We start from the raw sequence: 26398 nt of genomic DNA, 5'->3' as shown, positions 1-26398 counted from the left end.
TAATTATACTCTGCCAATAAGATTTACTCATAAGAATTACAAAAAAGTTATCCTAAAAAGGGGACAACATTCCCTATTTTTAGGTAGGATGGTGTTAAATCTGCTCTAACCGCTTCAGCTATTTGTTAGAAACAAATCCCAATTGTGGAAACAACTTCAGGTGCTCACAGCTGGTTGAATTGGGAATGAGACAGGAGTGACTTTTCGCAGATACACAGCATCGCTTAGGGACCGAGAGATACATTAGCACAGCCCCACTCTCATTTTACAAACGAAGCTGCTTGTCCCAGAGAGGAAAAGGGCCTTTCAAAGGCTGCAAATGAGGCAGAGGACACAGAGCGTCCCCACTCCAGGACAGCGCTCCTACGTTGTTAGCTCTTGCCAGTGGCTGAGCCTTCAGACAATGAGATGCGTCTTTCTGTTTCCCATGTCTGCAGTACTTACATCCCAGCTACCTAGTATGGGGCATGTGGTGGGTGCCAGGGGACAGAGAAATGTTTCATATTTAGAGATTATATATATATATATATATATATATATATATATATATATATATATATATTTGCACATTATATTAATTGAAATTTTGCATATTATCTCCCTCTCATGAAGTCAACTGGCTTCTGCTATTACTTGAGACTAAGCCTAGGGCTCCTTTGCTGAAATGCTTTTTTTCCTCACCCGAGAATATTTTCCCCCCCATTGATTTCTAGAGAAGGGAAGGGAGAGGAAGGTGGCAGGAGAGAGAGAGAGAGAGAGAGAGAGAGAGAGAGAGAGAGAGAGAGAGAGAGAGAGAGAGAGAGAGAAACATCAATGTGAGAGAGACTCATGGATCAGTTGCCTCCGCATACACCATGACCAGAGCCAGGGAACATGCAACTGAGGTAAATGTCCTTGACCAGGAATCAAACCTTTGGTCCACAGGTCAACACTCTAACCACTGAACAAAACCAGCCAAACTCCCTAATATACTACTATTATAGATAATAATGATAACATTATTGAGCACCCATTTATAATAATAAAAGGATCATATGCTACTTAGACCAAACCTCCTTCTGAAGTCATTCTGGAGGTCCTTCCTGACAAAGCCAGGGCCAGAGGGAAGCCCTGGTCCTGGGTGCAGGAGGGGAGCCAGTGCTGGCAGACGGGGGAAGGAAGGCCTACTCGTGCACGCATTTTCATGCACCTGGCATCTAGTAATATTATGTTGACTTTAGAGATGTCATCTAGTTACCGCTGCCAACTCTGCACTTGTATTTCATACTTGAGCCTTAGAAACATCCGGAGACCTGTCCAGAGGAGGACGGGCCTTGAAGCATTCCCTCTCTCTGCCCGAAGAGTCCATGCTCCTCCCTTTGCCTCTCTAGCCTCCCCCCACCCCCACGAACCCCCTCTCCCCATCACAGAAGAGTGCTCAGGAGCCATTTGTGATGCCCGAAAGAGCTAGATTGGAGTTCACACCATGTTACTGCTTATGTAAGTCTTTGTTCCTACTGGGATCTGAAGAACAGGAAGACCATTACAAAAACAAGAAACACTCAGATTAGCAATCAAGGTAACCAAAATCTAAAGAAAAGTAGTAAAAAAAAAAATATTTGATTCGTAAAAGCCAATTACCAAGTTCGTGAATTTAAGTGGATGGAAAATGTTCCAGTAGAAAACAAACAAAAATTTTCTTAATGCAGTTTACTTTTCTTTCTTTTTTTATAGGAGAAAAATCATTTTATTTCCTAGTTTTTGTTTTGTTTGTTTGTTTGTTTGTTTTGTTTTGTTTTGTTTTTTACTTTTTTCCATTACCCTCTATATTTCCTGGTTTTCATTTGGCATATTTCTTATGACTCAGAAATCATTTCCTTCCTTAACCATTGTCTGAAAACTATTTTCTATGCATTAAAAGTATATCAGTGGAAAAAGTAAACTTGTAATGTGGAAAAAATGTTTTCTCAAGACAATTTAAAGACATTGAAGTGTTTTGTTTGTTTTTTTGTAAAAAAAAAAAAATGTCATTTTAAGCTATCTTCTTAGAGAAGCAAATTCTAGAGATTCAAGACATATTTCCTGTGCTCTAAGGATAGAACTCTGTTTCCAACTCTGTTTTTCCTTCTAAATGACCTGCTGTTTCAGCGAAGTGGACTCATTTTTTTTTGCACTTTGTTTTCCTAAAGATGATATGCCAAATATTACAAATGTCAGATAATGACTAGGATTAACAGAAATCCTACACCCCTGGTCTTAAGTTCTATGAAGTAGGAAAAACAATTTTAAATTACATTTTGCTGCTACCTTCATAAAAGTGTGAAATAATTTTGCTTTCCTGGGCTTTACAGAAAACACTTTAAAATGCCACAAAGATGTATAACAAGACATAAAACTGCAAATATTAACTGACTATTTCCTTGAAATATAATTTAAATGTGGTGACTAGGACAAGAAAATGTCACATTCCTTTCTCTTGCTAAGGAAATTGCAAATTTCCTTTGCAAAAATAAAATATATGCAGTCTTCATAAGCATTTATGTGACAGTTTTAAAGTTGTCTTGTTTGAGGTTAAAGGTTCCTATAAATTTTCATGATTGTCTCCCCGTTGAAAAAAGAACAGAAACCAAGAAGAAACGGGGAGACACTAACCTCAGGTGCAAGTTTGTTTTCTCACCAATGTTAAAAACAACATTTGTGCTACACCCACATGTTGTACTTTCTCTATAGCCCAAGTTATGTAATTTTTAAATCTATCTTCCAATGAATACACTTTTGAACTTTTATTTGTTTCTCTCCTTGATCTGCCACGTTGCAGACAGAAAGTTAATCTTCTCTCTTTACCAGGGTTTGTAAAACAAATGGGTATGCATGGGACTGAATGCCATGGGCAGTCCATTATTGATAAGTGTGCAGTGTTTAGTTGGGGGATTTCAAGACACTATGAGCCTTGGCTGAGAACATTGATTTCATTTGGAAACTAAGGGCCTCTTTTCAAACATAGATCCATCAAATTGCCAGGATTTCACTAACATGAAATAAAGGAAAAGATGATGAGTTACATCACTGACATCAGGGCTTTATGCCTATTTACTCATTCAATCCCCCAGGTAATGCTATTGCCTCCTTTTTGCAGGTGAGGGAACTGAGGCCAGAGAATTCAAAGTTTGGGCCAAAATCACACTGTCTCTAAGTGGCAGACCCATGCTTGCAGCCACTCAGTAGATTTTAAGCTGTGGTTGGTTTTTTTTTTTTTTTTTTTTTTTTTTTTTTTTTTTTTTTATCTTATTAGAGAAGAAAAGATGAATTGGAGAAGGTCACATGGTGGTTTATTTTGTCTGTAAGAATTGGGTTCCTTGTGATGTCAGAAATCAATCCAGAGTGCATAGATTTAAAATCCTCTGGGAAGAGAAACTGACAGATCACAGGATTTCACAGAGCCAGTCCAAAACCTTTGAGGGGAACAGGCAAGGCCCTAGCTCAGCTCGCTGGCTCCAAAGCATTGGCCCGGCTAGTGGCTCTATTCCCTGCCACTGGGGTTTTCCTGGTCTCTGTAGAGGTTCCAGATTGACAAGACAGTCAGGACTACTGAGGAGAACAGAATCCACACCTAGCTGTGGGATACAGCTACATGTTTTCCCCCACTAGTACTTATGTTGCAGGGATAAACGTATATATGCACATAGATATGTCTCTGTAGAGTTGTGAGTATTTTTTAAACTTTATTTCTGCCCCCCTCATTATTAGCAGTTCAACAGAAGTGTATTACCAGAGCTTGGCAAGTCTGTTTAACTGCTAATTTTGTTTATCAGTAAAAAGAGCTTGCTTCTGGATTCAGATTTCAATAGATTCCCACTGCAAGAATAAATTCTGTTCATGAAAAACAATACATATTGCTATGGCCCTGACAAGAATAATGGGAGTGCATATATTGATCACAATTTGTGTTAAACATAGCAGTTTCCCTATTCCATATATACTTATGAGAAAGGTACAGCTCTTACACAAATTATCAAAATAAAATGGAAAAAATTTCTAAGGGTTTTCTATTTAATGCATCTTCAAAAATTAAACTAATTTGACCATTAATTTTATTATATTTCAAAAGTATTTATAGAGTTTTTATAAGCACATAAACTTATTACCAACATTACTGATTAGAATAATTTTGCAATTTTAGTCATCTCCTAACAATCAAAAATATAGCACTCACCTTCTGTCCATTCAACCCTGGAATTCCATGTGCTCCAACAGAACCCTAAGGACACACGTGATTAAATTAAATTGATAATCACAATCACAAAATATTTCAGTGCTAAATTTATAGTGTTAGTTATGTCAGCCATACCTTTATCTTACCAAAACATATCTGGGAGGCTACGTTTTTCGGTTCTTAACCTCTATGTTTAAACAATCAACAAGGTAAGCAGGTTCATCAAGCTTTTTCAGAAACTACAGAGTTAAATTTAGCTGTTTCTCCATATCCACCAAACTGCAGTAAGATTTTAAAGAAAGTAACATCATAAATTGAGATCCACAGCTGTCACAAGGCCACATGGCTCTAAATTCGGGTGCTTTTAGGAAATAAACAGGCTTAGTTCCATCTGGAAAATGCCTAGCAGTAGCAGCAACTCTTGAATTTTTATGAATTTAAATACCACAAAACAAAAGGTAATTAAAATAACAATCACTTGTTGCACAATTAGTCAAATAAGGGGCCCGTGTTGTAAAACTCAAATTTATTGTATTTACAACATCTCTCCCCAGACTTTCAGGGAGCACACTGAGCCGCATGAGTGTGACTGTGTCTTGCAAAGAAGACGGGGAAAAATGTTACAAATGTTAAACCCTGAGTAGGAACACCCTGACTTCTGTAATAAAATATTAAGTGAGTGCGCATGCGTGCAGGCACTCGGACATGTGTGCATGAGCTATGGGGTGAACACCAATGGCTGGACATAGGTAGGGTGAGCTGAGAATAAGCAAGCTGTTACCTGAGGAATATCTATGACATTGAACTGGATACAGTAACATTAACAAATGTTTTCAAATAGTGATGTCATTTCCTTCCATACACCTTCGTTTTAGGCTCTGGAGAAACCATTTTTAAAGAAAATGTGCTTATTCTTTGCCTAGTACTAGAAAACAGCTTTTTCATAGTCTATATAAGCTATTAAGTCTCTTAATAATAGTGGGCAAAGTTTAAAAAAGCAGTAATTATAAACCTAAAACTGCTCTATACATAAGTCGATTAAAAATACAGTCATTATAAACAAAACAAGTTGAGATGGCAAGTTTCTTAGTGCTTCCACGACTCGATTGAGTGGGTCATTAAAGTACTTCCAGAGCCTGAGGCAGTAATTTTATCCTGGTTGCATGTGGATTAGGCTAGCTTTACAATTTCACACCATGCTTAATAGAGACATTATTGCGAAGGACAGAGTGTTCCTATACTCAAGTTGTCTCACAACTCATTGGCTTTTACTTGGTTTGCAGGATTATGTTTCAACAGATGCCACATGCCCAATGCGTGGGGATAAAAAGTCTCTATCTTTGATGGATTCCAAAGACAAAGATAATCACTTTTCCACCTGTTGTGATACAATCGTTTTCTTTAGTTTTCTACAGGTTAAATGTCCCTTTCCTCCCCATTTGGGGCAGGAGGTTGTAATGGGCAACTGGGACTTAGAGATACTTTGCTGATAAAGAGCCATCTACCTGCTACTGATACGTTTATACCGCACTATTGGTGTAATTTCAGAAATTCTAGACCCTCCCCATTAGAATATAATGGTCAATTCTGATGACCACGCACAATGTTGAAATGACCATCAGGAAGTCACTTTTCAGATTATCTCAGCAAAGGAAGGCACTCGTGGGCCACTTGAGTACAGTCACCAAGCAACAAGTACATCCTTTGGTCTGATCAGTTCTGTGGGCATTCGGCAATCAGATATTTGAGGAAGGCCATGCATTTCATTTGCAGCATTGTATGATCCTTCACATTCTAAGATGCCGCAATCAGTATTTAAATTAAAAATTTAATAACCTACAAGTTTGGCAGATAGTATAAAAAGAGTCTGCTCTGGATTGTCTATAATGAGATTGATTAGAAATCTAATGGCTCACATTCTATGTATTTTTAGGCTGCATAAACCAGACCACTTACAGTAGCTAATCCCATCCAATCTCATGCTTAGCCATTAGGCAATGGGAGCATACTTACTTTGACAGTATTGTTTATACTTTACCTTTTGTCCTGGAGGCCCCATAGGACCCTAAAAATATAAATTCAATTAACATATATTTTTAAAAAAATACATTTTATTGATTTTACACAGAGAGGAATTGAGAGGGACAGAGAGTTAGAAACGTCGATGAGAGAGAAACATCGACCAGCTGCCTCTTGCATACCCCCCACTGGGGATGTGCCCGCAACCAAGGTACATGCCCTTGACTGGAATCGAACCTGGGACCTTTCAGTCCACAGGCCAACGCTCTATCCATTGAGCCAAACTGGTCCGGCTCAATTAACATATTATAACCATTTAAACTTAAATGACCAATTAAAACTATGCTATTCTATAAGGTTCTCTTAGCTGTGTTGACATATGCTCATATTTTTATGTACATCAAGGAAAATGAAAATTTCAGTTGGAAGTACATAAGAGATCTTTTCTTGTCTCTTATTCTCTTTTGAAGAACATTAAGCACATGCAGTAAGATTCTGACTTTTTTTCTTTAAGAAAGAATCATTGCTATCCCAGCACCTCTGTTTTTTCAAATACCTGCAAATCCATCACATCAGTCTCATAGAAAGCTCAGCTGTTGCTACGAGAAGCAGTTAAAATGCAAGGCAGTTCCCCAGTAAATGGACACATTCTCTGACTTCTGCATCTTCAAAACCTCAGCCAGCAGATTTGCAAAGAACATAGTTCAACAGTATTACAAATAAAAATATTTTATGCTATTCTTCTTCTTATGAAATGTGGCTAATTGACCTGCACAAACACTTGTTTACAAATGAGGGGATGACAAGGGCACTTGTGGCACCCAGTGTGTGCCAGAAAAGGAACAAATGATGCTGTCAGCTGTTGCATAAACTATGGTGCTAGGGAGGGAGATGGGGGAAGAAGAAATATAATATTTAGGAAGATGAATGGAAATATTTACATACAAAATGGAAATGTGGCAGTTCTGAGATTTAGCAGTTTTCCAACTACAAAGTCTGTGTTGGGATTCCGTTGGCTTTATTTGGAACAAGGCATGGCTTTGGGGTGATGGAAAAGAGCACAAAGAGATGTAGCTCTAATTCTGACCATTCATGTCTATTTCAATATTAAAATATTAAGCAATTTTTTCATTTTTTCAAAAATACTTTTAATTTTAGTATATTTTAACAAAGTTATAGATAATCTATCATTTCCTTTAAAGAATTCTTTATCCCATTACACTTAACTAATGGCTAGTTTGTTTTCAATGTGTTACATTTCAGTTCATCAGCATTTTACATTCAGACCTGAAACACTGAAGCACTAGAGTGGTCATCAGAGGAAGAACTGGTCATACATAAGTTTTAGTAAAAAGTACGCAATGTTTAGGAACATTTGAAGAACCTGTTCCTCATAAATTATTTTGTAATTCTCACAGGAAGAGAAACAATTTCCTCATATAATCAGCTTCAGATTATTGAAAGCACATGTACAGTATCACCTTTATATATTCTTTTCAGATTTATTCAACCAATTTCTTAATGAGCTTGTTACCTGACATAGCTGTGTGGTCAGAATCTTTCCTACCCATCTCATTCCTTATATTTAAAATTCTCCAAGTTTTATTTAATTTTTTAAAATCCTAACCCAAGGACATGAATTTATTGGGTGAGAGTGAGAGAGGAACATCAATGTGAGGGAGAAACACTGATTAGTAGCCTCCCTTATGTGCTCCCACTGAGGATGGATGGAAGCCATAATCCAGGTATGTACCCTGACCAGAAATTGAACCTGCAACCGCTTGGTGTACCTAATGGTGCTCTAACCAACCAAGCCACCTGGACAGGGCAAATTCTCCCTGTTTTAGATTTTACAGAGAAATAAGGCTATCAAGTGTAAATTCCCTCAACATCATATATCTCAACAATTCAAACCTAGTGTACCTCCTTCCATTGTCAGAAGAAGAGGCCATCCTCCTCTACAAGGCAAAAGCATCTTAGAGACACTGGAATCCATCCTTGCTTCTGCCTTGGGGCTTTGAGAAAATCAATTATCCCTGCATCCACATCAGAGCCTCCTGCTTCCCACTAGTTCCTTCCCCTTAGCACATAAACATGTTTAATCATTTCCTCACTCGGGTAAATTGTTTGGGAAATGAATGTTAATGCTGAATAAAGTCAGAATTTGAAAGCTGTAGTTATAGATCTGAGAGTGAAGAAAAGACTTGGGTTTTATCACTGTCTATGATTCCATTTTTCCAAGGGTCTCCAGAGTATTTCACTTCTTAAAATGTTGATGTTAAAGAGAAAATCATATAACAAAAAGTACATTAATTCAATGTTTAGACTGAGACTGTATATGTTCAATTCAAACGGGTTTGTTTCCCATTACAAACTGAACTTTGCCACTTGAAAAAATATTGTTCACTAAAATTGAATATTTTATTATATTGATGTATAACCCTGGGAAAAACATGTCATATAAAATTAAGAGCAAATTTCAAATCAAATTTTTAAACTAGAAACCAACATATCTGGTATTTTCTAATCTGATCTCTATTGGATGATCACATTATATCAGAGATTTAGAAAGATTACTTGTAACTCTGAAATCCATAGAATTATATTAATTGTATATTTTAGCACAGTATTTAATGAAAGTCAAAGGATTACTATAAACATAAAGTTCTTCACTGTTAGGAAACTACTGCCATTTTTGCTAAAATTTAAAAGTAAAAGCAGTTTTTAAAATATAACATTAATTTTGAATTGTGACTACATGTTTTGTGAATTATTCATAACTATGTTGCCAAGGATAAGATTCTCAGCTACCAAAAATTTGAATTTCTCATTTGATATCATTAGCAGGGAAAATGGTAGCAAGCCAAGGATAGTGTCATCTGTTACTAGGAGGGGACCAGGAATAAAGCAGAGTTGAATATTTGACACAGACATACATTTGAGTAAGCATAAACACAAAACACACACACACACGCACACACACACACACACACACCCAATAGTTATTTTACTGATTAGACTTTGCTTTTATGTATGTGCTTTGAATACCTTTAGGTTAACAAATCCATTTTTAAGTTAACTCCAGAAGTGTTAAAATATAATTTGAACCTTAAAATACGCTCATTTCAATATAGATTCTGGGTGTTGTAAAATATATCAAGCTTTTTCATTGAAAGATTCTACATAATGGCCATGCTTTTTACTCAGATGATAAAAACAAATGAGCCATTGAAAGTTTCACTTGTCTGCAGGTGAACTTTTACACCAAAGTTTTCATAGTCTTTCAGAAAGGACCTTGGGGGAGCTATGCCAAGTTAAAACCTATAAAAAACTAATAAATTTACACAGTGCCCTTGATTTTCTTTTCTGTTTACCCCACCCCTTTCTAAAGATTATATGAAGTATTAGGTAGAATATGGTCAGCACATAAGTTAAAGAAATATGATAGTCCCCATTTAGTGACGGTCTTTATCGAAAGTGTGCTGCTCAGGCCTGAGTAATCCCTCACTCCTTGTGCTCCAAGTCCAACAGATACTTACTCAGGAATATGTTTCTGGGCCATCCTTCTTCTTCAGCAGCATTGCTAAGCTCTTGTTCAAACCCTTTTCTCTGTCACATGGCTAATGGGACACCCACCCAGGGCCTCTCTGCTTTTAGTCTCCTTCCATCCTTTCTGCACAGCACTGCCTGAGCAAGCTTTCTTAAAGGCTGATGCATTCCTGTCTTTCCTCTGCTGAAAAACCCTTCAGGGTCTTTCCAAAGCTTGTGAGAAAAGTCCAAGCTTTCGTAATAGCTGTAGTTCAACACATAAGTCATACTTTCACATCTCTACACCTCTGGCAGTTGGTTTCTATGATGGGCTTTTTATATATTTGGTCCTCTTTTCCAGCCTTTCCATAATGCAGAGCTCAGTGTCCCTCCCCGCCCCCGCCCTTGGGGTTAGGTTTCCTTCTTTTGTTCTTCAAGGCACCCAAGGTAGGACTTCATTTATAGAATTTACCAAAAGGATTGTAATTAAGTGGTTACTTCTTTCCTGACTTTCAATGTGTTTATCATGCTCAGTAGCTGGTGTATAGTAATTGCTCAGTGAATCCTTTTGAGTTCCTTCATTAATTCATCTCTTTAACAGTGTGTGAATGCCAACTGAGGGTCAGGCAATGTTCTAGCAGTGAACAAATTAAACAAAAAATGCACGGCCCCAGGACTTCATATCTAGTAAGTAGAGAAAGACAGTAAACAAATAAAAATTGAAGTTGTGTGGGATGGTAAGTGCTAAAGCCAATAAGGAGGTTGGGGTGGGAGATGTAGATGTGGTAGTATTTAAACTGGGGAGACAGTGAATGTCTTAGCAATAAAGTGACTCCTGGATGGTGTTTGAAGGCAAGCTTGGGCTGCCTGCTATTAGGAAATGATGTGTGAGCTTAGGCAGGAAATAAGCATGTAGAAGGTGAAGAATGTCCCAGGCAAGGAAACAGTAAGAACAAAGACCAAGAGGTGGGCACCTGCTAACACCTAGGCTACAGGTGGGAGTAGGAGACAGGGCTATGGATAGGGAAGAGAGATCCTATTTGTATGGCCATGTAGGTGTTTCTAAGCACAATGGTGTTTCCGTTGAGTGTCATCCTATATAATAAAGAGGTAATATGCAAATTGACCCTCATACCCTTACACAAGTTGGCCACCCCCATGTGGTCACAAGATGGCTGGCAGGGGAGGGCAGTTGTGGGCAATCAGGCCAGCAGGGAAGGGCAGTTGGGGGCGACCAAGCCTGCAGGGAGGGCAGTTAAGGGGGACCAGGCTGGCAGGTGAGGGCAGTTAGGGGTGATTGGGCCAGCAGGGGAGGGCAGTTGGGGGCAACCAGGCCTTCAGGGGAGGGCAGCTAGGGGCAACCAGAACTTGCCTTCAACACCTCCTCAGAGGCTCCTAAAGCACATCAGTTAGAAAATCTGCATCCTGCTTAAATAATTAATACCTCAACTGCCAGCAGGGGAGGGCAGTTGGGGGCAATCGGACTGGCAGGGGAGCTGTTAGGTGTTAATCAGGCTGGGAGGGGGGGCTTAGGTGGTGATCAGGCTGGCAGGCAGAAGCAGTTAGGGGCAATCAGGCAGGCAGGCAGGCAGGCAGGCAAGTGGTTGGGAGCCCGGATTGTGAGAGGGATGGCTGACTATCAGGTTAGGCCCTAAATTGGCAGTTGGACATCCCCGGGGGTGGGGGGAGAGGGGATCTCCCAGATTGGAGAGGGTGCAGGCTGGGCTGAGCTGAAGGACACCCCTCCTCCTGTGCATGAATTTCGTGCACTGGGCCTCTAGTAAAATTATAAAAATGAGTAAGTGAATGCATAAAGTAAATCAAGTTTTTTTTTTGTTTGTTTTTTGTTGTTGTTTTTGTTTTTGTTTTTGTTTCTTCTCACCCTTGTGTTAACCGGAGTCATTCTAACCCTCTGGGCCTATTCTAATAACCTCTAGATAGACCCCCTCCAAGTGCAAAAGTGGGTGGAAGAATTCAGTTTATGGCCTCTATGTTAAAACAGCAAAGCAAAAATCATCCTAGCTACACGATCTCATTAACACTCAGGGTGCTATACATGTGGATGTAGATATAGGGTTTCTAGCGCACATCAGAAAGCCATCACGCAAACAGTAGGTAGTAGTATCAACTCAAGTTCATCTTCAGAGCAGAAATGAATGTTTCTATAACCATTCCGCATTCGCTACACTTTCCAGTTCATAAAAATGAAAAAAGAAATTAATTTAAAAAAGCTTTTTGTCGGGTAGTTCACGGAATGGGAAAAATTAATGGATTTTTCTAACAAAAACGATGCTAGCACAAATTTGATTGAGGTATTAATTACTTAAACAGGATGTAGATTTTCTAAATGATGTGCTTTAAGATGCCTCTGGGGAGGTGTTTGAAGGCAGCTCGGGCTGCCTGCTATTAGGAAATGATGTTCTGTGTGAGCAGGGGCGGACAAAGTTCCTGTTCTGTCCCTGATGGATAGCAGTAAAATGTGAAGCTCTGAAAGCTGCTGGTCATTTCTAGATACAAGAATATACAACCAGCTCCTGTCATAAAAAACACAGCGAACAAAAAAGAGGTGGTCCCTCTGTGAAGGGGAGATAAAAGCCCCAAACTATGAAGCTATTTAAAATTATTTCTTCTTTTTTTTGAGGTAAGAGTTTTTTCATGATTTAATAAAGTGAAGAAAATTATTTTTAAAGTCTGATTCCATAGGAAAGAATGATAACACAAGTAATCTAACTTACGGAATCATAAAATGTTAGTATTGGACTTTCTCAAGGGTTTGGTGCAACAGACTTTAATGACAATTTCTGAAAGATATTAACCTGGTCAAATACATGAGAAGATCTATAAAAGTGGTTTATAAAGAATCAGAGGGAATTAAACTTAAATAAAGGAATTTTTTCTTAAGGAGGATTCACTTCAGATGTACTTATATAAAATCGCACGTTCTACTTGGATGATTGATGAGAGAAGGTCATGAAACATAAACTCTAGCCACTATGCTATGTATGTCTGGAGTATAATTCTAGCCATGTTTTACAAGATTCAGATTTCATGGCTTAAGTGTGTGGAAGTGCCAAACTAGCAACTACTGGGAAATGTTTAGAATATGAGAGAGTGTGCTGAAATGTTTTCAGTGTAAAGAGCCAATGATTTAGTTGAACTGGGGATGAAGAAACTCAGCATAAACAATAAAAGGACAGGACAGTGCTAAGATGGGAGAGCCTCATTTCTTGTTTCAAGTCTTTCATGGACTGCCTTCTGTCACACGAAATAGCTGTATTTTCCCAAGAACTCTCCTCTTAGTCTTCATGAGAAGTTCTTAATCATTCTTGTAGGCTCTGCAGTCATAACTCACTTCCTCAGTGAGCCTTCTCCAATGTAACCAGATGGGGCTTGTTTTTATCCGAGTTTCTCGAGCATGTTAACTGTCTGTATTTTAATATATGTACATATTTATAAAATGTGCGTGGCTAGGCAGCAAGTTCTTCAGGCCACCTATTTTATATTCTTGACACCTAGATCAGTGCCTAACAAATAAATAAAATGACTGACTAAACTGAAACAGTGAATCAATGAATATAAAAAACATTAAATTTCATTTACCACATTTTCTCCATTGTTTTACTACACAAGCTATCATGCCTGTACCCCTGGAAAGAGATCCAACTTGGAGGCAGTTGTTTCTGTTTAAGTATCTGAGATTTTTGTTTCTATAATATAACTCCATAATTTCTATTATTTGGAGAAGTTTCTTTAATACAGATATAATTTAGATCACATCAATAAGATGGGGTGTCATTATATTAACTCATAAATATTTGATGAAGAAATTTTAAGTGCCGTAACTATTTTTTAAGTAAATTATTTCTGATGTGACTGTTTCACATGTTGACTTTTGGGGGGAAATATTAAATCAGGATTACTCATTTATTGCGGCAACCTTTGTAAGGGAGGTTTCTTAAAGCTCAGGAAATTAAAGAAGTAATACATTTTTTCTCAACCAAGACTAAATATTGAGCATTATCCACTACCAGCAGATTAAAGAAAGATCAAGGTATTTGAAAACCTATGTTCTGATTTTGTTCCCAAACAGAGACTCTATCGCCTCTCACCAGATATTCTGGGCTGAAAATAGCTTACTCCATCCTTTCTAAATATTCAATAAATTGTCTCGTTGCTAAACCCAAAATGGAAATGACCCGGAAAGAAAGAAAAATTAGCAGGCTTCCTTTGCCCTCTGTGATTAAGCATTCTTCCCTAGCGAACCATAAAGGAAACACATTTTTGATTCACAAAGGCCTATCACCCTACACTACACTCAGTAAAAAATGTTCCTATTCAGTTATGTATAAGCGCTTTTCCTATTTTAAGTCAACAATGCTGAGAAACGCCAGCTTCTAAAATTTAAATATCCCATGATCAGCAGAGGAAGGACTTAAATTTAGGAGTACAAAACAGATTCTGGTCTGTTTTCTATCTAGACCAGCACTGTGTAAAGAACTTTCTGGAAGGATGGGAATGGTCTTTATTGCTCTGTTCAGAATGGTAGCCACTAATCACATGTGACTATTGAGCACTTGAATTGTGGCTAGTGCAATTGTTAGGAACTGGATTTTAAACTGTATTTAATTTGAGTTAATCCTATATAATAAAAGGCTAATATACAAATAGACTGAATGACAGAATGACCAGTCGCTATGATGCACACTGACCACCATGGGACAGGTGCTCAACGCAGGAGCTGCCCTTGATGGTCAGTGTGCCAGAAGCCAGGGCCCTGGCTGGCGAGTGCAGCAGCAGTGGCAGGAACATCTCCCGCCTTCATGGCAGTGCTAAGGATATCTGACTGTCAGCTTAGGCCTGCTCCCCATGGGACTAAGCCTTCAGTCAGACATCCCCTGAGGGCTTCCAGACTGCAAGAGGGTGTAGGCTGAGGGAACCCTCTTCACTGAGTGCACAGATTTCATGCACCAGTCTTCTAGTTTAAATATAAACAGCCACATGTAGCAAGTGGGTAGTGTATTAGAAAGTGCAGATCTAGAAGACCCAGAGTATAAAACATAAGATTAATCATGTGAACTGGATTCCAGCCTACTTCTGCTATTGACTACTTTGTGACCTTGATCAAGTTATTTATTCACTCTGATGCTGTTTTATTTTTAATCAACGAAGTGATAAACTAGATAATTCCTAAGATTCCTTCTGTTTTCTACACTCTACTTTAAAAATAGCCACGTAGTTTGATGAGAAGTTGATACAAATATCACTGTCCTCATGAAAATCAGTCTTTTAGTTACACCATCCATATCCACAAACACACATGTACTCCCAAGAAATCTGTAATACATGATTGATTATATGAAGTGCAGGAGAAATAGCAGTTTCATGGTAATTCTGTTGGATTTATCCTGTTTAATCTTAGTGCTATGACATTGGTTGAAAGAAAAATATTAACCTGCTTCTTTTGCATCAGTACCTGATTTATTAATTCATTGATTCCTATCATTCAGTCATTCAGTTTATTGAATACACTAAGTCCCAAGCACAATTATTATATGGCATGATAAATGCTGTGGAGAAGACAGTTTCCTACTTTGCTTGGGGGAGTGTGAATGTGTATGAGTGAGTGAGTGTATGTAAAGTTTTCTCAAAGGAAGTGACTAAGGCATAAGTCTTTTTTTTTTTTTTTTTTCACTCCATTCAGACAGAGACTCTGTATTGCCTTTAGCCCTGGGTAGGAGGGCTCTTTCTTTGGGAACCATGCTTTAGAGAGCTCTTTTCTGGCTCACTCCTCCTCATGTGGTAGCTGACACCCTGACCTTAGACTTTGCTTCGAGTACTAAGAACCTTGGAGTTCTCTGCCCCAATGACTGGAGTTCCCAAACAGAGTTGCCTCTTTCTCCCGTCTGTTCTTCCGGAGGTGAACCACACCACGGGTGGCACAATAATGAGCTGGAGAAAGGAGCAAAGAGGCGGGTATTTTGAGGTGTGTGGCTGGAGTTGGATCTTGTGTGCATCCCAGAATGCCTACGTGTGAGAGCTTGAGTCTTATCAAGTTAAGGGGTGGGGGGAGGTGTGGGAGAGAAAGGGAGCAGGCCAGTGTACCAGCTGGGGCTGGGTACCAGCTCTCCTCATCCAGAATGCTGCCACATTCTAATTTGGATCTCCAAGAAGGGCAACAATTATGCATTTGAACTTTCCAAGTCCTTGTAAGGATATATCATGAAGGTTAGAGGATAGAGCACACTTATTTACCAGTTTATTAGTTTGGATTATACCTTTTTAATATTTAGACATATTGTATAAAGGTTACCATTTATATGTTTGCCCTAAAATTTGTACATTTATGTTTAATCTACAGATGTAAGGCACAACTTTATTTTAAAAGTTCCGTCTTAATCTAATGATAAGATATGAGAACTTGGTAAAAAGTGGTTAATTTCATTAATATCTTCATACAAGATGGACATATTTTATACCAGTTTAGCTACAGTAGGTTGGATTCTAAAGGTAAAATAAATGATAACAAAAGATACAATTTTTAAAGTTTTCTTCCATTAAAACATACCATATGACTGTTGTTTATCTATTTATAGGATTCCATATGTGTGCCTATATAACAAGATTAAATGACTATGTAACATGTGTCTGTGCATTAATAATGAAAACAGGAGGACAAGACTTTAGAGCGGGAAGTGAGTCCAGATATCATTCAGTCTCGACACTTCTATTGATGAGGAGTCTTAGGCCTAGAAATCTTAATTGGTCCATGAGGAAAAAAATGAATGGATATGCTATGGAGTTTTCATATATTTGGGGTAAGGGAGAGAAATGAAGAAAGAGTTTCAGGGTAGGGAAAATAATTTGCTCTATAAAATCTTGGCTATAGACACTTTAGATAAACATAATAATTCCCAGGAAACTGAGACTAGTTGGGGTGTGTGTGTGTGTGTGTGTGTGTGTGTACCATCCACCTTTTATGCTTTTGAAAAGTTCTACTACATATGTAAAAAGAAACAGTGAGACTACCAAAAGGAAGATACCTTAAAAAGTACTATTTTAACAACCATTGAAACTTCTGAAGAACTGAAAAATCAAGGTCACTCCCATGAGGGTTCAGAACTTTAGCACTTGTAATTGTGGTCAGTCCTTGCTTTGATGCTCAAGTGTAGTCTTATGAGTGAGAGCAGTTTTCTCTTTATTCAGATGCAGTCCAATTTATTTTAGCTCAAGATTCTGTCTTTTAAAATCTCATCCTGAACTTCTCAGAAAACCCGAAGGTCATGTTTACAGAATAGATGCACAGCGGGATTAAATAAATGTGGAGCCGCCTAAGCAGCAGGTCTTCTTCATTCTGCCAGAGAAGCTGTTAATCTTCGGATGATTATTTTTGTAATATAAAATATATATCTTGGATCAGGAAAACAAATTCCCCACCTGACACGCTCATAAACAGTTTTGTAAGAGCTAATTTTAGATTTGTTCCTAGCTTTTTTCATTGCATCATCAGGGACATTAAAAAATTTTAATAATGCTCCAGTGCTTTTCAAAACTCTCAGTTAAGCAAACACACACACTGCCCTGCACAACACAAACCAAGAAACGTAGTGGGTTTTGTGAAAAGCCGAGAACAGTTGTATTTGTTGTCTTTCCCTCCTTTAGCTGAAGGCTGAGCGGGCAGCGTTGTGAGAAGTTGGTAATGTAAGATGATGCGATACAGGGGAGGAGGCCAAAAACAATGACAACAACAAACAGGACAAAAGGAGTAAGTGGCATCATCATCCAAGTATCTGACACACTGTGGTTTTGCTGATGACTTTAACCACAGTGTCCTTAGCCCTTACATTTCAGAGTGGTCTTCCTGTGTGTCAAGTTGTATCATTGGACTCTTAACTTCTCATTTAAGGCATCTTTGTAGCTCATAAATCCTTTTCATATTATTATTTTACTTGCTTCTCATCATAACCCAGTGAGATAGGTAAAATGGGAATTTATCCACATGTTTTAGGTCCGTAAGAAGGATCACAGACTACAGTCATGCACTCCTAAGTGGTTTTGAAGCCAGAACTGTGTGTGTGTGTGTGTGTGTGTGTGTGTGTCTGTGCAATGTATCCTTTTGCTTACCGGACTTTGAGTCAAAACACACACACACACACACACACACACACACACACCATTATTTAAAAGAAAAGAGGAACTTTCTTAGGAAATGTTTCTCCTCATGAAAACTGCTATTATATTTTTAGTCCTCCTCTTTTTGAGGTTGTTTAATATACACATGTGCTATTTAACTTAAACATAAATAGTGGTTTTTAAAAATGATAGCTTTTAAAATCATAAATATTTCAAGTTAAGGAAATAAAAGATATAAAAATTCAGTTTTCTAGGAAGAAGAATTAAGAGATTATATTACTTTACAAGGAAATTCTGAATAGGATTGCTTTATATAGCAAAATTCCTCAGCACATATAAGATATGTTGATTTATGAAAATCTGATTCATACAGAACTTTACAGGAATGCATCTGTTATATAAATCCACGCTCACCTGTAATTTACTCTAGAGGGAACAACTGAGTGATAATAATAATAACATACTCATATATTCTTCATTATGCAGTTTAAAGTACTTTCCTCTAATTTATTGCATTTGTCTTTGGCAACCTCAAAAGGAAGGCAGACAGGGTATTATTATCCTTTCTTTACAGATGAGAAATTGAGAGGTTAAGTGATTTGCCCAAGGTCAGACAGACTATTCATTCATGTACTGCTATTTGAGTGATGTACTTTTAACGGGTAGTCAAGGAAGTAAGGTTCTTCCTCCTATTTTTTTTTTAACCAGATGTGAAGGCTATTAAAACAGAGGTGGATGATCTCACAATATATTGTTGAACGAAAGAAGCCAGACACAGAAGTGTACATACTGGATGCTTCTAGTAATATATAATTTGAATAAATGCAATCAAAAGGCAGAATATGGTGGCAGAAGGCAGAATAATGGCAAAATTAGGGAAGAAGGGGTGGCAACGGGAGTGTAAGAGTGGCTTCTTGATTGATATAACATTCTATTTCTTGACCTGATTTTTGGTTGTATAGTTATGTTCACTGTGAAAATTCACTGAGATCTAGACTTAAGATTTGTCTATTTTTCTTTAAGTATAGTGTAGAACAAGCATGTCAAACATTTTTGCTGCCCAGCCAATATAATGGTATGTAAGAAATGTCTTAATAAAAATTTCCTAATTTAATTTTTACAATATCTTGTTATACATAATTATTAATAACGAACTACAATGTTCGCTAATGACTGATTACTATCATCGTGTTTCATTCATTTCCCTTATGCACCTCATGCACAGGCACTCCATTTCTCCTCACTAATACTAGCAGTGAATATTTTAGCAGCCGATTGCCACGTCATTAATCTTGGACTGATTTGTTTGGTGTGCACAACAGGAAATAGTTCGTTTTCAGAGAACAAGAAAAATAGGTTTATTTGTGTTATGGTTATTAATTTGTTATTAATGTTCAACAAAAAATATTAGTTTTTATTAAAATGTTCTATTATTTTATGTTAATGATTACTCACTTATTTCAGCCCTTTGTATTCAGCATGTCTCTATCAAAATGAAACTATGTTTCTATAAAAACTGAAGCTTTTTTTTTTTTTTTTGTGGCCCACATAAACTTAAACCTTGTTTATTTGGCCCATGTTAGCCTGTGAGTTTGACAGTTTGACATGCTTGGTATAGAAGTCTTCTGTTAAAGAAGAATTTTATGTCTTGAAAAACAGTACAATGCACTTTAGAAGATCATTACATCACACACCCTTTAAACATTTGTGATTTAATGAAGTTTCTTAGCTGCATTTAAAAAATGAGAATATGAACTAAATATGAAGAGTTTAAAAACAGAAAAATAGCTTATAGAAAAAAACAACCCATGCCCATCCAGTATGGCTCAGTGATTGAGCATCAACCTATGAACCAGGATGTCATGGTTTGATTCCCAGTCAGGGCACATGCCTGCATTGCAGGCTAGATGCCCAGTGTAGGACATGCGGGAGGCAGCTGATCAATGATTCTCTGATCATTGATGTTTCTATCTCTCTCTCCCTCTTCCTTCCTCTCTGAAATCAATAAAAATATATCCTTAAAAACCCAGGATTATCTTCATCTCAAAAATTGCTATAAGAAATGGGAAATTGCAGCACACTAAGATAATTTCAGGTGTAACATGTATATTTAATAACATTAAGCTAGGAATTGTAGGGGAATGAGATTCCATTGTTATTGACAGTATATTCTAGAGAGGATATATGACTTTAAGGAGGTTAAGACTGTAATTTTTCTAAATACCTCCCCCCCTTTTTTTTTTTTTTTTTTTTTTTTAGAACTTTGTATACCAGGATACTGCACTGGACATCGGGGTAGAAAGCCAAAGGTAACGATAAAAATCTGAGTAACATGTGCACACCTGGGAACAAACAAGGCTCCCAAGAGTCCCAAGGAGCCTTCGATGGAAGAAGGTCTGGGAGGAATATGTTTTGACCATTATCCAGGACAGAAATCACAGGTGCATTCAATTGCCTAAAGCAATTTCAAAATTTATATTGTAGTTTTCCAAGAATCCTTCACCTCCTGTGACTCTATAACTCTGACAGCTAATGCTGCTCTTGTATGCAATGTTGCCACAGATGACAAATGTTTTGTTTAATTTTTATATACGGTCTTCTGTTGTTCATCTTATTCTCTTTAAAAAGAATCCAATATAGCATCCACCCCCCTCCACACACACACACACACACACACACACACACACACACACACCCATTATCTGTATCAAATACCATCTTAATGTCATAGGTCAGGAACAGAGAATTTCCAGGTGAAGGGTCGGTTTCAGCCCCACCGGGCTTTCGCATCCTGTGCAGGGATAAGACTTTGACCTTTAACCCCTTCACACATTTGTTTTAATTCCTGACCGACTGTCCTGTGCCTGTGCATCAGTTTCACTAGCACTTAGCTGACGTGTTTTTACAAATAAATTTTGTACCCCGAACACCTGCGTGCTGCATGTCACACATTCCACAGAATGAACAGGATGGAGCTCACTGTGATCACTGTGTCCGGGACAATGCAGTGAGACACAGCTGTCCTGTGGAACGTGGGTTGTTACGTTGTCAACCTGTGTTCCCCAATACGGTTCATGTCGTAAAGTTGGTCAGAAAGATGGCTCCAGGGACAGGGGAGTGAGACAGGGAGAGGCGAACTGAAGGGCTTCTACTCTTCAGGGCTCAGCAAGCTGACCAAACTTCTCCCAACTACAAAGGATAAACAATCCCGAGGAACTGACCCTGCGTGTCTACGGGTGAGTCCATGTGGACTCATTTCATGATCTTTTTTAATGACCTAGATCAAAAGACACAACTGCTTTTCCCTGGGTGAAGCCCTTCAACAAAGAACTCCTTGAGTCACTATGAAAGGTTGACTACACTACTTCACACTTAGTCTCACCTGATCCCTTTCAAAACTCACTTTATTTAAGCTAATAGGTATATCCCCACATTTAATCTCTCTTATAGCAGAGCTGCTTAAAACAAATTCTCCCTTTGCTTTTCCTAATTCTCTCTCTCACTCCTCCCACCTAGAACCTTCCTCTTCCTCTCTGGTTAGTTCTGTACATGTGTTGTCTTGTGATGCTTACTGTGCAAAAGACCATATTAGTTTTTAACTTGTACTAATTTTCACGCTTTTTGTTATAGATTACATGACAGGTTACACACAATATTGACAAGAGTTTTGAATAGACTCCCATTACTTTTAATAGAAATTTTATGAAAATTTATAGAATTTAAAGTAAAAGATAAATTGAAATACTTGCCATTGAGCCTTGTTTTCCTGGGTTCCCTGGTTCACCCTTAAAAACACACAAAAACAGTGATAATTTTATTAGTGCTTTAAATATTAAAAAAACAATTTCAATATATATTTTCCCTTTTTATAGTACCCACTGGGGTGCATGAATGTCAAATATACTTTTCAAGCTAAATAAGGAAATGCAAACACAATGTAATGGAAAAAAAAAAGCCAACATTCTTTCTTTAAATGCATTCTATAAACATTTTAGGATTTAATAAAGTGAGTCTAGATTATGGTAGAGATTTAAGATTATGCCAAGAATATATTCTAAATAAAATTAGTAGGAGTAATTGTATAAGTCATTAAGTAGTCATAGAAAAAATATTTAATTATAATCACAGTCATATCTCATTTATTTAATTGCAAGTAAGGTAATCTATTATTTACTATTATGTCCTGTTTATAATGACACAAAATGATAACATGGTCTTCTTTGTGAGAATTCAGAACTCCCACATATTTGACATAGAGACAACTGCTCTTAGTGCAGGAATTAAATAAGAAAAGGAGCAGAGATTGATTTTTAAATTTTAATTATCCTGGATTAATAACATTCTTTATTAAAATTGACAGCACATATAAATATAAAATTGTCTGCCATATTACACCACTATCATAACTTTCTAATACTCAAATTCATACATATTTTATTATATTATATCATGTTTTATTATATTATTATAATGACAGTCATTGGCTACAGGTATTTTTTAAAAAAAACATGATTGTAATGCCAGTATATATAGATGTTGTTGGACTTTAAAAATAAGTACCTCTCAGTTTATTTTTATAATATCTTTTCCACTGGTTAAGAGAGTATATAAAAATCAACTCTGAGATTATAAATCCAGTTCAAATTATATCTGTGGAATTAAATAAATCATACCTTTGTATTAAAAGCTCCGTTTCTTACTTAGATGAATAAACTACATTCACTTAAAGGCTGACATAATATTTGAATGGTTTACAAAATGTCATACCTTAATTTCCTTGGTTCTTGAAAGTAATTTATGCTTTAAATTTTCTGTACAGTATATATTACCCAATGATCTGACTAATTCTATCCCACCAAAAGGGTCTTAACTATACTTCTTACTTGAGAAGATACATTGTATCTTGTTGGAAACCAGCAATCAATTGGAGAGCTCTAAATATCCCTAAAGCTACAGCTTTTTCTATCTTTTGAGATACCAACCCAAGAAAAGAGGAAATATTAGACAGTTTAGGATGAAGCTACTATCTCTGATGATTCAGTTAAAGCAGTCCTAAATCATATGTTACAAATTAATTACTCATTTCATATTACAAATTAACAACAGCCTTCAGAAAGGGAAGTGGGCTTATAGAAGGTTGTCTCAGAAAAGTTTTAAAGTATTCTATATTCTTACAGACAGAATCATTTTTTGAAGGACAAAATAAAAAGGCCATAATATATGATTATAAAAATAAAATATACCAAAACGATGAGCATGGATGATTTTTTTCTTTTTGGTTGTCTTTATTTTAAAAAATTTCTACGTTATGGATAGTTTCTGTTTTACTTTTGCACTATGAAAAACACTAATGAATATAATTATTAAAGTTAACTAATACACTTGCCCAATTGGTATGGCTCAGTGGTTGAGCATCGGCCTATGAACCAAGAGATCATGGTTTGATTCCTGGTCAGGGCACATGCCCAGCTGTGGGCTCCATCCCCAGCAAGAGGCAGCCAAACAATGATTCATTCTCATCATTGATGTTTCTTTCTCTCTCTCTCACTCCCTTCCTCTCTGGAATCAATACATAAAATAAATAATTTAATTCATCAATAAACCTGAATTTCAAATTCTGACCTCATAATATAAGTGTAAAATTTGTTTGCCCTTTTCTACATATTTATTTAAATTGCTGGGTTGTCTCTACCAAAGCAAATCAGTGTCCTGTGCTGCTATATATTGACACTTGACACTAAGTACTTAGTACTTAGATCTAAGTATGGAGATCACTTTTATTTTTTAATTAAATTTATTAGAGTAACAGCTCACTTTAAATCATTCTTATTAATAATCTTCACATACAAAGGATAAATAATATCCAAACCAGACCCACTTATGTTATAATCATTAATTTTACTGTTTTACTAATTATTTTGGTCAAGTTATTTACAAGAGATTAAATATTAGAAACATTTAAATTCTTTACTCTCCATAAATTATATGGGACTTGATTGCCTCTGCTATCGATTTTTGGAAAATGTTATTAATGCCCCACCTAGTGTTTCAAGCTAGTCTCCTATGTTGAACCAAAGGCAACGATGAACTCTGTGTAGTCAGGACACAAGTGACATCAGGTTCTCCGATCAGACTCCGGAGGCTTACCTGAACACTGGCTTAGGTGTCTCCCCAGGTCCTTGTGGTTGAATAGTTCCCCAGGATTGAGTAGTAAAGCAGAAGCCTGGCTGGCAGTGCCCTGCTTGGGGGCTTTCCTAGCTTCCCCCCATCCTTCAACCCACTCCACTCACCCGACCTTCTAATTCCCCAACTCTCAGCCCTTAATGCAAAACCAAACCTGTGAGAACAAGTGATCCAAAAAGCAACTCACCGGCTCTCCTGGCATTCCACGGGGGCCATCTTTCCCTGTGTCTCCAGGAGGCCCTCGTGGGCCTGGAGGGCCAGGCGGGCCTGGGGGCCCAGCTTGTCCTTGGTCGCCCTACAATGGAGACGGGGACAGACCAACCATGACCATGGATGATAAAGACCCAGATCTTCTTTTCAACACTTTAAATTTGCATTATCTAATTTCCATTTACACCATGAAAGAACCAGAGCAAGCAGAAGCATGAAGCCTGTAGGCGATTTGCCTGCCAGCAGGGATCAAATAAATATTCATGCTGAGGAGCTGAGCAGAGCTATTAAAACCAAGCAGCTCAGGAACCAGCACCCTCAGCTCTTGGAAATCCTGTGTCTGTTATCCCTCAATTCAGAGCTGGTATAAAGCCATTGCATAACTTTATTCATGGCAATGCTATATCCATCTTAATAAAATGCTGCATTTGAAATTAGACAATGTTTACTTTTTCATAACTTATAAAATTAAGTGTACAAGCCTCTTGTCATGCTTTATAATAACTTATACATTATCAAAGCTAGAGACCTTAGAAATTGGGTCTATTACTGGATATAGCTTAATTTGTAAAAAAAAAAAAAAAAAAAAAAAAAAAAAAAAGACCTTTTTCTTAATTAAAATTTAGACAGGCTCTCTGTACCTTTTATTTTGGTACTTTGATCTATATTTCAAACAAATGCAGCTCACTAAACATAATTTTATTCTAAGATATTGCCAAATAAATACCCTTCCATCCCCACCCCCACCCAAGGGAGATAAATGGTAAAGCAACAGTATACAGAGTAATAACTGAATGCAAAGAAGAAATCAGACTTGAGCAAGAATAAGCACTACCTTAATCAAGCGGCGTTTAATGAGCTGCTGATCAGCAGAGAGAAACCCATGATTGATTTTAGGAAACACCATCTGATCAGTCAGGTGAGGTCAAAGGTTGAAGTTCAGAGGTGAGAGAGTTGAAGAATAGACATCAGAAGGCCCCAAGAAAGAAATAAAGATATACACATTAGAGTTATAATGACCATTAAATAACACAGAACTGGCACTTGTGTCTGACATCAGACCCTCAGGCTCTTCTTGAAAGAAATGTAACCTTGATCCAGGATGGTGAGACCAGATTTTTTAGTGAGAGATGGACCTTTTTTTGGATCCCATTGTTTTGCCATGGGTTTGGGCCTTTTTAAGGAAGTGTGCTAAAGGGACAGGTAAGCTTGAGCCACCTGCATTCCGTACTCTGAGCAGAAAGTCCTCAGACAAAGTGCCAGTTCAATTTCCATCAGACTTGCCAACCAGCATAATGTGGCGGGAACGCAACTGCCATTTTGTTGATGCCGAAGTCCAGAGTACTTAGGGTGATTGAATTGATTGAAAAATATTTAGAGCTTTGCAAAGCATTCTCATTCAACCCTCCAGGCCCGGCACTGCCCTGAAGAGTTGTGCCTGCCTCTGTCCACTGTCCTTGCTCGACTTCAATATCTTAACTCTCTCCTAGGCTCAAGATTCTCCTTCATATATATATATATTTGACCTCATTGATGGACACGAGGTCCAAGGACTGGAGAAGCTGGTACGTTTGGTGAAAGGGAGCGGCAGGACTCGGCAGGCCAGTTTAGCTGTTCTTGCTCACCCTTATGCTGATTGCGGGCTCTGACGGAGGGCATGGGTGCCAACCACAAACCTTGACGGTGAGGATCTGATTGCTGTGCAGGGCAGCAACTGTGGGGAAGCCTGGCAGACCCTATGGACAGGGCACAGCACCAAAACACGACACAAAACGTCACACAGACATCTCACTGGTGGACAAACAAAACAAGCAAGTACCTAACATCACCCCGTCCCAGCTCTAAGACGTGCCTTGCTTGACATGCCATAAGCAATCTCAGACACATGAGGCTCCTGCGTGAACCTCCCTTAAAGGGGATGCCAGATTGAGAACCCTTGTAAGTGCTCCCTGTGGCATGTACAACACATCGCAGGGCATACTAGTACTCCCGCCATGTCTGGAATCTTATGTACAAAATGTTAGTACAAACTGGAGATAACCACAGACATTGTTATGAAAACAACACTTTAATTTCTCTCTATTGACATTCTGTTGAATCTACAACACAGGACATACAACATGCGCATTAATTTCT

The 26398-nt window shown here is 37.7% G+C and overlaps 1 protein-coding gene across 1 annotated transcript in view; it reads right to left on the bottom strand.

Annotated features, from left to right (window-relative positions):
* Nucleotides 1-26398, bottom strand: part of COL25A1 (collagen type XXV alpha 1 chain) — a 459898-nt gene that overhangs the window by 101741 nt on the left and 331759 nt on the right. The window contains exons 9-13 of the mRNA XM_084880782.1: nt 25098-25169; nt 24240-24347; nt 21619-21654; nt 6231-6257; nt 4193-4237 (exon numbers count right to left, since the gene is read on the bottom strand). Of these exons, the coding sequence (XP_084736908.1) occupies nt 4193-4237; nt 6231-6257; nt 21619-21654; nt 24240-24347; nt 25098-25169 (288 nt within the window). The remainder of the gene's footprint in view (nt 1-4192; nt 4238-6230; nt 6258-21618; nt 21655-24239; nt 24348-25097; nt 25170-26398) is intronic.

This window comes from Pipistrellus hanaki, assembly GCF_964339955.1.
Source record: "Pipistrellus hanaki genome assembly, chromosome: 1".
Lineage (NCBI taxonomy): Eukaryota > Metazoa > Chordata > Mammalia > Chiroptera > Vespertilionidae > Pipistrellus > Pipistrellus hanaki.
Note: the sequence above shows the minus strand (reverse complement) of the source record. Positions and strands in the feature narration are given on the sequence as shown.